Source organism: Oncorhynchus mykiss, chromosome 26 (assembly GCF_057628025.1).
Source record: "Oncorhynchus mykiss isolate SJ-2025 chromosome 26, ASM5762802v1, whole genome shotgun sequence".
NCBI classification, from domain to species: domain Eukaryota; kingdom Metazoa; phylum Chordata; class Actinopteri; order Salmoniformes; family Salmonidae; genus Oncorhynchus; species Oncorhynchus mykiss.
In genome coordinates this window covers 38,547,780-38,559,259 of record NC_143047.1, presented here as the reverse complement: position 1 = coordinate 38,559,259, position 11,480 = coordinate 38,547,780, and the positions used below count along the sequence as shown (strand labels likewise).

At 40.4% G+C, this 11,480-nt stretch overlaps 1 protein-coding gene across 2 annotated transcripts; it reads left to right on the top strand.

The window, feature by feature from the left end:
• Positions 1–242: 242 nt before the first annotated feature.
• On the top strand, positions 243–8,931 carry scamp2l (secretory carrier membrane protein 2, like). 2 transcript variants are annotated; one of them, XR_016492339.1, is made up of 10 exons: positions 276–447; positions 1,089–1,166; positions 1,826–1,915; positions 2,851–2,968; positions 3,637–3,765; positions 4,278–4,437; positions 4,659–4,760; positions 5,015–5,065; positions 5,465–5,582; positions 5,768–8,931. XR_016492339.1 is itself a non-coding variant. In XM_021586829.3 (9 exons), the coding sequence occupies exons 1-9, from the start codon at positions 391–393 to the stop codon at positions 5,912–5,914; spliced, it is 999 nt and encodes a 332-aa protein (XP_021442504.2). In that variant the 5' UTR covers positions 243–390; the 3' UTR covers positions 5,915–8,931. The 2 variants fall into 2 exon arrangements, 1 of the variants encoding a protein (XP_021442504.2); XM_021586829.3 differs by lacking the exon at positions 5,015–5,065 and having other exon boundaries at positions 243–447.
• Positions 8,932–11,480: the final 2,549 nt, after the last annotated feature.

The following is an 11,480-nucleotide window of genomic DNA, read 5'->3' as shown; positions in this document are numbered from 1 at the left end:
GCCTACCATAGCCTACAAATACTTTTCTGAACTGGTTGCAAGACATGCTTTGGTAAATGACTCCCTGATAAAATAAAGGTTAAATAAAATATCAATGAAATGGAATCTTCACTGTACAGCTCGGAGACATGGGAGTAGGATTTAGGAAGTCACGAGAATGTCACATTTGAAACCAATTGTACCCTATTTTCTAAAAATAAAGATAATTGATTTTAAATGAACGCTCGAGACTGCCCCAGATCAGCTGACGCAGTGTGCGTATCCTGCTACGCATGCGCACTGGAAACTGTCTAACAGCACCATCAACAGACTGGGGAACAAGCAGCCAGAGGAGAGGCACAAGCTGGCGTTTTGTTTACCTCCAAAAGAAGAAGATAACATTTTCTCAACATGTCGGGATTTGACGAGAACCCATTTGTAGATGCAGTGGATGTCAATCCTTTCCAGGTGAGCAATTTATTTAGACCTAACTGTAAGCTCTGACTTGCGTTGTCCTTATGTTCTCTTCTGAACGCTGTAAAAGATACACTGCAACAGAAACCAGTTTGGTTGGTTGCTGGGTTGGGCCTGGGTCTACTTCCTTGTTCAGATGAGAGAACGTAGCATGATTGACAATGTTGTGTGCCAGTCATTTCAGTCAATATATTTGGTAGGCCAATAAGGACACGTATAAGGTGTTCTATTAGCCTTTACCTAAGCAGGTAGCTAGGCCCCATTGACTTGTATAGGCCCATAGATGGCTAGCTATCAACAACCTATCCTGTCATCCGCTCAATTAAAACGACTACTGGGAGCAAGTTGTTTTAATAGGCGAGTATATGCCATTTATTGGCCTACGCATGTAAGAAGGTCAGGACTCATTTCCTACCAATAATGATAGTTATGCACCCGTAGCAAGTGCACCTGTCTTGCTGCCAACGAATATAGCCCCCTGCTATTCTCTGTTTTCGCACATTGTAATTCTAGCCCCTATAGGTTTGCGTGGGATTGTATACCTGAAAGAACCAACTATCAGTCAAATAACCAGAGGGAAGTTGTTATTTCGTGTTTTTACTCAAATAAAATATATATTGTTGTCTCGAATACAGGATGCCTCAGTCACACAAATCACCAGCGGTGGGATTGAAACCGTTGAGGAATTCAACCCATTCTCAGCCAGTGCTATGGTAAGATGAGCCAGGAGACGTGGTGTGAAAATACTTTTAAGTACTACATAAGTCGTTTTTGGGGGTATTTGTATATTTATATTTTGGACAACTTTTACTCCCATCACATTCCTTAAGAAAATAAATGTACTTTTTTTACTCCATACATTTTTACTCCCTACATTTTTCCTGACACCCAAAAGTACTCGTTATATTTTGAATGCTTAGCAGGACAGGAAAATGGTCCAATTAACACACGTATCAAGAGAACATCTGTGGTCATCCCTACTGCCTCTGATCTGGCAGACTCACTAAACACCAAATGCTTTTTTTTGTAAATTGTCAGTGTTGGAGTGTGCTGGTGGCTATCCGTGAATTAAAAAATAAACAAGAAAACTGTGCTGCCTGGTTTGCTTAATATAAGGAATGTTAAATGATTTATACTAAGTATATTTTAGCAATTACATTTACTTTCAATGTATATTCATATAATGTGGGCACAGTGACGTAATCATCTTACTGAAAAGAAGCAAATGCATCTGACAAACATCCAGAGGAAATATGTTGATTTGGGAGCGTCTTATGATGTGAATGAGGCTTCATTTCATTTCAGACAAGAGTATATGTACATGCAGATGTCTTTTTATTTGTGATTTTGACTGTGTGTGTGTTTGTTTCAGGGCACCCACACTGGGACCACCATCCCTATCTCTGCTGCCTCCTCCCAACCAGCTGTCCTACAGGCTTCTGCTGTGGAGCCCACCCCACAAGTGAGTAACAGAGACCTGAATGAGGGGGAGGGAGGTTGGCAGTGTGGTACACTGACAATTTTAGTCAAAACAAGGACTTCCTTTTGACTCTAGCTATTGCTCAAAGCTGAATACAACACACTCTCAAATTCACTGAACTCCTGAGTTGTTTGTGATGACTAAGTGGCTAAGCGAGGCCACATGAAGGCAAATAATTTCAGCTTGTTTCATATTGTTCTTAATACTATGTCTTGTTTTGACTGATTTCATGTCGACGCTAATATGGCAAAAATTTGCTAGTTAGCTAACCAACAACTATAACGATGTATTTGAGAGAAAAGTACTTGAAATATAGTTGACACGTTGTCACAAACAATCCAAACCAACACCTTCTGTTTCGCCCCATAATTGTGCCTCGGTTTTGTTGCTAAATAACCAACCCATCTGTGCATTGATCTGAATAGGCACATTAAAACCAAGGTCAGAGAGAACTGGAAAAGCATCCTGACTTGGTCATACTATTCAAGTTTTTTTTGCAAGGGCCCTGGTTTTGGTCCTACTTTACCTTAAGTGGACAAAGTAGTATTTACATAAGCCAGTACTGTGTAATGACAGTGTAGTTTAGGTACACATTCTTCCAATTGTTGTTTGAGACTTCACATGTCCCATTTCCAAGTTACCTCACAATATAAAGATGAAAAATCAATTGACCTAGGGTTATGGGAGGTTTAGTTTGTTTAATAGAATGCATGTGAAAATGCAACCGTGTAATAAACACATTGCTTGAGTTGGAATTAATTTTCTCTGCAAATGGGCAGAGATAATTGGGTAGAGAAGGAACTTCTTATTAAATGCATTGTACCCACCTACTTGCTGCATTGCAACCATTTTGTGCCCGAACACTTCATCTTGGTTCAAGATGGTTTGTAACACAGCTCTTTCCCATTGTCCACCAGGCTACTGCGGCTGCTGCCCAGGCTAACCTGCTCAGGCAACAGGAGGAGCTGGAGAAGAAAGCTGCTGAACTGGATCGGAAAGAGCAGGAGCTCCAGAACAGGCCTGGAGGCCACATTAGTAAGCTATAGATTGTCACTTGATTATGTTCAATTGAAATCTGTCTTGACCAAATTATAAATACAAAAGTTGATTCAACTTGTTAAAAAGAAAAATGCTATTGCAACCTTTTTGCAATAAGGAATTGAGACCAAAAGCTCAAGATAAGTTTCAAGTGTTTAATACCAAGGATGCCATCAGCTGAGTGCATACATTTAGAAAGCTCACAACACATCTTATGCTCTTGCCTTGTAGGTGTCACCTCCCCAGCTATACATTTTATGACCCCAATGAATTTTCCTCCTTTCTCCTGTGGAATGTCCATGATCCTCTCTTGTTTACCTAGATGTCAGAATCACACCCCGTCCATCTTCATCCTGGGCCTGACCCTGCTCTCTGATCCTAGGCAATTTCCTTTTATCTAATTAGGTCAACCTTTCTAAATTAGCATACACACAGTTTCATGGCCTGAACTCCATTAATACTCACAGCAATCATTCACTAAACGGGATACTAACAAACTGCAGTTTAACTTGAAACATGTTAAATTTTAACAGAATCCATCACTGCCTTTTAAATTGGCTCCCTACTTTAGTGTTTTATCTTTCTAAGTTACGTTGTACTTGTATTGTTTCGTCTGATTATGTACCCATGTAACTCTTCATGGCAGTAAACTCTTTATTTGACAGCAAAAGAAAACAACTGGCCGCCACTTCCCAAGTTTTCCCCCATAAAGCCTTGTTTCTACCAGGACTTCAATGAAGACATCCCTGAAGAGTACCAGAAGATATGCAAGAGGATGTACTACCTTTGGATGTGTGCGTACACCTTGCATCTTAAAGCTGCACTATGTCACTTTTTTGGGGCAACCCACCAAAATCACATAGAAATGCGAGTTATAGATTTCTCATTCTCATTCAAGAAAGTCTAAGAAGCAGTAGATCTGTTCTATGTGTGCTATTTCTATGTTTCCCGTTCTTAAGTTTAGTTTTTTCCTCTTTTACTTTCGGTTTTCCACACCAGCTTCAAACAGCTGAAAATACAATATTTTTGTTTATGGAAAAGGTATAAAACTGGTACAATGATTCTCTACACTATACTTGTTTTGTCACATAAACTGAAATTAGGCGAACTATTCCAATTTTAGCATCCAGGTGGAGTGATTTCTGCATATTGCACCTTTAATTTCGTAATTAATGATATTACATGCTTGTCAGTGACAACAGTCAACAATCCCAAAGTACTAGTCATAAAATATTAGTCCCCTAGCTCCTCTCCAACACTGCACCAGTTTCTTCTAGTCTCACATTCATTTGTTTTGTCTCTCCAGTTCACAGTATCACACTCTTCCTGAACCTTCTGGCCTGCCTGGCCTACTTCACGGCCGATCCAAACGCGGGGGTGGACTTTGGTCTGTCCATCCTCTGGTTCGTCCTCTTCACCCCCGTCTCTTTCGTCTGTTGGTACAGGCCAGTGTACAAAGCCTTCAGGCAAGTTCTTTGCTCAAATATAGTTTTACCTTTCTTTTGAATAAAAGTGTTTATATAAGTAAAATCCCTTGTGACGACGACGAAGGAGTTGCTAAAGTCAAAACAGACTGGAACCTAGTTAACACTGTAGAATGTCTTTTCCACATTACCTAATTAGTTTTATTGTGAAGTCCATATATGTGCGGGTGATTGTTAACCCTTTGTCCTGGTTTGTTCTTCAGGTCGGACAGTTCCTTCAGCTTCTTCTTCTTCTTCTTTGTTTTCTTCTTCCAAGTGTCTGTCTACATCATCCAGTGTGTGGGGATCCCCAAGTGGGGGAACAGGTCAGTGAAACAACATGTTACACAAGATAGCACCTCAGGGAATCTTCTTTTCGGAAGTGTGAGTGCGGTATGTTTGTGTATTTGCGCACACAAGTACAGGTGTGTGTGTAATATGTACTGTGTCTTTGGGTGTGTAATATGTACTGTGTTTGGGTGGGTGTAGGTCTCCCTTCACATCTTTGTGTACGTGTGTCGGTGTGTACGTGTGTGTGTGCATCTGGTCCTGCATCTTCTCTCTTGCATCTCTTTGACAGATCTCCTGCTGGCTAATCTGTTGCTGTGCTCTTTGTCCTGGGGGCTACTTTGTAAGTGTGTGACACTCGGCTCATCTCTCTTACCTTATTTCACACTGCCGTGTTGACCCAAACCAAATTGTGTTGGTGCAGATATTTTATTTCCACATTGTCATTTTCAACATGGTTCCAGTAACCAGACCAGCTCTGTAGTTTGGTTCGGCTTAGTAGTGGGAAAAACCCTTCTGACTCCTCAAACCTTTGGTCTTGCTTCTTTTGTGAAGTAGGCTCCACTGTCCCGTGTCATCCTAATAAACTTTGCCTGTCTGTTGGTCATCGTGTGGGTTTGTGACTGTTTGCTAAAAATAATTCTGTCGACAAAGGGTTTTGTATGCCTCATTGATGTTATGTTGCTATGGATTTATTTTCTGAAGGTGTAAATGAGGATGTGTTATTTGTCTTGTTTTCCAGTGGATGGATTTCGTCCATCACCATGATAAGAAGCAACATGGCTGTAGCTGTGGTCATGATGGTTGTGGCCGGTTGCTTCACTGTGAACGCTGTCCTCGCCATCATCCTACTCAAAATGGTACATTTTGGACTATCTCAATCCTTCAGAATTGATTCAAACTTTATTGAAGTGTTGAGGTCATTATGGATAAAACATCCACCCACCAAGGCCAATACAGCCTGAAAAGATTCAGAAGGCAACTCCATTCCCTTCAATAATCCCCTGTCTATCGTGCCTGACTCCTGCCTTCTCCCCCTTGTCAGGTCCACTCCAACTATCGTCGGACGGGGGCCAACTTCACCAAGGCCCAGCAGGAGTTCTCTTCGGGGGTCCTCACCAACCAGACCTTTCAGAGCGCTGCGGCCAGCGCCGCCTCCTCAGCCGCCCAGGGGGCCTTCCAAGGACGCTAGTGATCCTAAAGCCACAGGGCCAGGTTCCTCCTAACCTTTCTAGGCACCTCTCACTCACTCCAAGCCCCGTTTTGTCCCATGGCCTCAGTGTCTCTGCAGAGGCAACAGAAATGGCTGACAGGACAGAAACTAGACTGGTATACAGGAACATTACAATTTACTGCTGTATCATGGACATTCTCTAACCACAGCCATTGATGCATAATCCCATTTCAACCACTAGCCCCGTGTATTCAATGTGGTGGAAACTCTGCTAGCTGATCAGAGGGTATAAATGGAGCTATTACCATGTTGATTGGACTTATCCAAGTGTCTGGGGGGTTGGTTTGGGATTGTGGTGTCTTGCTGGTATGGGGGTTTGGTTTGGGATTGGGGTGTCTAGCTGGTAGGGGGCTAGGGTTGGTTTGGGATTGGGGTGTCTAGCTGGTAGGGGGCTAGGGTTGGTTTGTGTTTGGGCACCAGAGTTTGGCAAAGTGTCCTCCATGTTGGTACCAAACATTCCATGACAATAATGTACATTTTCATTTTCATTCTAAGTGGAATGTGATACTTTCAGAAAGCGAATGCGTAATCTGTCTTGCTCGTCTCCTGTAGGTTTTAATGCTATTACACTATGCTCCTAGCAAATGAGGAATGCTCTCCCTAGAATACTTTACATTGTCATTTTAATCCTCACTAGAATGAAATAGTTTGGTACCAGCATGGCGCTTATCATTATGAAAACACAATCTCCAATTAAGTTGTATTTTTATTCAGTATATCAATTGCGCTCTGTCCCATAGCCTAGTCTTTACCTCGTTATGTTCTCTTCTTCCTCACTGTCCTGCCCTATCCAGACACTCAGGTCCTCTTCTCAGGACATACTGTACCGTTAACGCAGAGATCTCCAACTCTAGTTGTGGAGAGCCACTGTTAGTGCAGGATTCTGTTCTTTCCTAACACTAACACACACGTTTCAAATACTCAACTGATCACGGTCTTCAGTCTCCACCTTGATTTTTGTTCAATCCGGTGTGTTGGTGCTAGGCTGGAACAATGCCTGCGTACCCAGTGGCTGTCCAAGACTGAAGTTGGAGATCCTTGTATTACAAGGGTTTGGGTACAAAAATGTTACCGAAGTGGGCATCTGAGGTAAAAACACTGAAATGTCTACTGAAGGAATTACATTTTATTTTGTGAAGTTTACATTGTTGTTGAGGTTTATTTTTGCGCTGATCATAATATATTGAAGGGATGAATGGTTTTATTTCTTAGATTTTTTTTGTGATTTCATATTTTACTGTTCTTCAATCCCTCAGTAGGGTTGGACGTGCTGAAGTATGATAAGGCAACTGCTGTGTTTTTGTAGCTACAATAATGAAGATATTGGGTGACGGTTTAACTAAATGGGAAATCATGTATACGCAGATGTTAGTGCACCACCACATGTTAGTATCCCTCCTACTGTACTTTAAAGTAACTTTCCAGTGAAAATCACACTTTTAAAAGTTCATGTTCTGTTAACTCCTACCCAAATAATGTTGTTGACTCATCCTATACTCATATTTTTGTGAGAAAAAAAACACCTCCAGACAGTTTAAAAAATGCTTGCTATTTCCTCAGAGCAGGATGAGCTGGCCAATCAGTGGTCTACTCGCAGTAATATTTTTAATAACCGGTATACGCCCACACCATTCCAACACAGAATAGCTGTTTTTTTTTTGTTTATCGTACTTCATTATTTATTTATTTTAATTGGAAGGAAAACAATTTGTCATATTGTGCATAATTATAGGTCATATTTCATAGAAATATTAACATGGGACAGTTACTTTAATGAACATAGAACCACTTCTGTGCTGTCACCACTACATTTTGGAGTTGGTGGCTTTGGTATTATGACGTCAGGACAGGTGGGATCTTTTCTTACAAATCAGACAAAGGACGAGTTAGTTTTAAATTGACACTTAATTATTTTTTCTCTATGAATGAGATATAGACCAGTCAATGTGGGTACTGTGGCATGCTCATAGACATTTCTGGAAGATTGAATGTATTTAGTGCAAGAATAGAAGAATATAATATAGTTACAGCCATGTGAGAATGAGTGAGTGGTTGGAGGAATGAGCTGACAGGACAAATGAATGAATGATTTGAGTAATTACATGATGATCTAAATGTATTAATGAATAGTTAGTTATTGATTGTGGATATGTGCCTAAAGTAAAGTTCAGTACAATAACCCTAAAGATTGCAGTAAACCAAGTCATGACTTCTAATACAGCAACGATCAAAAAATAGATTTACATTCTTGATTTTAGTTGTTGGGTAGTAGTTACAACACAGGCATATTATTATTTTTAATGTACGGTTACTCTACACTTTTTCTGAAATGTCACTATGCTGTCTACTGGACATTTGCAGTCTTGCTACACTACCGCTGTTTGGTTCCTGATATGTCAACTCTGATGTTATGTAGCTGACACTGGTTTACTGAGATTTATTTTTGAGCCTAAAACTCACTGAGACATGACTTTAAATGAGCCTCACCTTCTGCCTATTAACTACCATTATGATCCGTCCGTGTTCTGAATGTTTGTCCAGATACGTGTGTGTTTATCTGATCCTTCTATTGGGTAGTGTACTGTTACTGGGTATTATCTAGCACAGGGGTGTCCAACCCTTCTTCTGGAGAGCTACTGAGTGTGCAGGCTTTTGTTTTAGCCCTGCTCTAACACCTAATTCAACTACTCATCAGGGCCTTGCATGACTAGCTGATAGCTTCTGATTTGGTCGAATCAAGTAGGGATGGAATGAAAGCCTGCACAGTGCACACCGAGTAACTCTCCAGGATGGCTGTCCTTCTGGAGGTCAAGGGTCAAATCTGTTTGTCACTGTACATATGTCTGACATGTTACAAAGCTGTTATTTTGTCTGAGGGATTTTTACGACTTATCTCTGAAGTAATTTATAGATCTATTGTTACTGCTATTATTCAATAAATGGATGCATTTCTTTGCTCTCTCTTGAACATCAAATATATATATTTTTTTAAATAAAAAAAGGTACATGCCCAGGCTTTCTGCCTGCCTGTGGGGCATTCAAGTGCTGTTGGAACTAGGAAAGTCATTGTAGAAAGACGCAACCCAACTTTTCCACTTGGAAAGTATCAGAATCAACCAACAGGAAGCTGTACGTAAATAACCAACAGCCAACAGCCCTACATGTCGTAGGGTGGTGATGTCTCCCCGCTTTCCTCTCGCGTGCAATTTGGGGACGAACGGCACTTGGATCCTGATTCAACCATTTGTATCCTCTTAGGGATTTTACAGCAACATGCAGCCTGGCTTCTATCATACAGCATTACTGCAGCCTATTGTACCTAAACTAGCTGACCCATCAACAGTCCCATTTAGTCACAGAGAATTCGTTATCTAAAAACATCTATACAATTAATATGAGCTATCCGACAACGCAGGGGAAAACAAATATGACAGCGAACTCTAAAATACAGATCATTTGAGAAATTGACTATGAGTTATTTAATTTGATTTTATCTAATCAGATTTGTTTTTTAAATAAATGTTTTATTGTTTATTGTGACAGATATGAATAAAGGGGAGATACAGGGACCGGGATTCCATCCGGGGGACCATATGAAAGTCGAACCACAAGGAGCTATATCAAGTTACCATTTAACTATTAAATTGACCTCTTTTCATGGACTAAGAACTGGAGTGGTTTATCTTTAGAGACGTGAGTTAAAATCACCACACTGTTGCCAATTACAATGACATTACAGTCTTAGTGGAAACAACAAAAACTAGTAGTTTAATATAAACCAACAAAAGTTAGTTTTTAGTACTATTTTTAAAAGCAAAAAAAACGAGCTCAAAAGTTGTCCAGGTTATAACCAAAAATATGAAAGTGATTCAAGCGTTTCAATAGAAAAACGTAGTCCCATATCATTTTAGCATTCAAACATGTTGATTATAACAGTCAGGAGGAACGTTTGGACTGATCTGGAAAAGCTATTTTCAACTGCCGTTTCATACCAGCATGATAGCTGAACTGTTCGTTTATGGTTGACCTCGGTACTTAGGTTGACCTTGGTTCAAGGTACGTGAATGCATGCAACTTGATGCACCAAGTTTACAAGTCCTATTTCCAAACACTCAGAGGTCGAGAACAATGCATTACATCCAACAAAGCTGTGGGCCTCCAGGGACACGCTGCTGCAATGCTTTCTGGGTGATGTAGTCCCTCTTCACAAATCAGTCTGTTTCCTGTGACCTCATTTCTACTGTGTCTGGTGAAGTCTGTTCTGGTTAAGATCCAGGTCAATCATCCCATGGTGTGGAATTGAAAGACAACCAGTATCTCCCTCTAGTATGGCAAGCAGGAAATCTGTTCATTAAATAAGAACACACCTCTGCTCCTGTCATACTGTAGATGGTCTCCTTCTCTGGGTGAACACACCTCTGCTCCTGTCATACTGTAGATGGTCTCCTTCTCTGGGTGAACACCTCTGCTCCTGTCATACTGTAGATGGTCTTCTCTGGGTGAACACACCTCTGCTCCTGTCATACTGTAGATGGCCTCCTCTGGGTGAACACACCTCTGCTCCTGTCATACTGTAGATGGCCTCCTTCTCTGGGTGAACACACCTCTGCTCCTGTCATACTGTAGATGGTCTCCTTCTCTGGGTGAACACACCTCTGCTCCTGTCATACTGTAGATGGCCTCCTTCTCCCCCACTAGATGAGAATAACAGTAATATAAGCTGGGATGAAAAGAGAAAAACAATAAGTATTTAATCAATTATTTGACTAACCAGTGACTAAAAAGATTGACAACACTCCTTTAGGGCTTTGAGGTTTTCACTTATGAAGAGTTGAAACAGTTCAGTCCAACATGAAGAAGGAACGATAAGACCCTGCAGCTTTAGGGACACTGCTGCTGGAAACATACATTAGCATCACCTGTGAAAACACGTGTATGCCGTTATCAGAACAAACAATTACAATTAGCCTACATTAATTACACGTTTAAGTCGATGTTATTGGAACTTCAGTCTAAATAGGACATGAATAAATAAAAGAAAGATTACTGTATAAATTGACATGAACTTGATTAACGTTATTAGCTACAATAACTAACAGCACACAGATGGGTCATGAACACACTGCATTACCTTTTGATCCAGTGAAACTCATCCTTTTCAAGAATATCTTATTTTTTACTTTCAAATTGTGGATAAAAGCAGTGTACTTCCTTAGGTCAAAAATGGATGAATATAGACTTGATGAAAACTTGATAACTTATTGATCCCACCAACAAAAATATGAAAAGATAAAACAGCCTGTCCCAGTCCAGTAAAAATCAATAATAAAATAAAACAATAACCTTTTAAATGGCTTTGTTCTTTTGCTGTTTTCAGTCTTCATGTTTCAAAGTCAGGACCAGGCAAGTGAAAGGGAGGCCAAGGGAATCCACAAAGACTATTCAGACTAAACCTCTGTATTAATGGAACAGCATGACTAAGATAAACTGTGAGGTATCATACTAATATAAAGAAGATGAAGGT

Coding starts and splice junctions, on each gene's coding strand:
- scamp2l (XM_021586829.3), top strand. CDS start 391: ATGTCGGGATTTGACGAGAACCCATTTGTAGATGCAGTGGATGTCAAT. Junction 4,438..4,658: donor CCAGTGTACAAAGCCTTCAG/GCAAGTTCTTTG, acceptor TTTGTTCTTCAG/GTCGGACAGTTCCTTCAGCT. Junction 4,761..5,464: donor ATCCCCAAGTGGGGGAACAG/GTCAGTGAAACA, acceptor CTTGTTTTCCAG/TGGATGGATTTCGTCCATCA.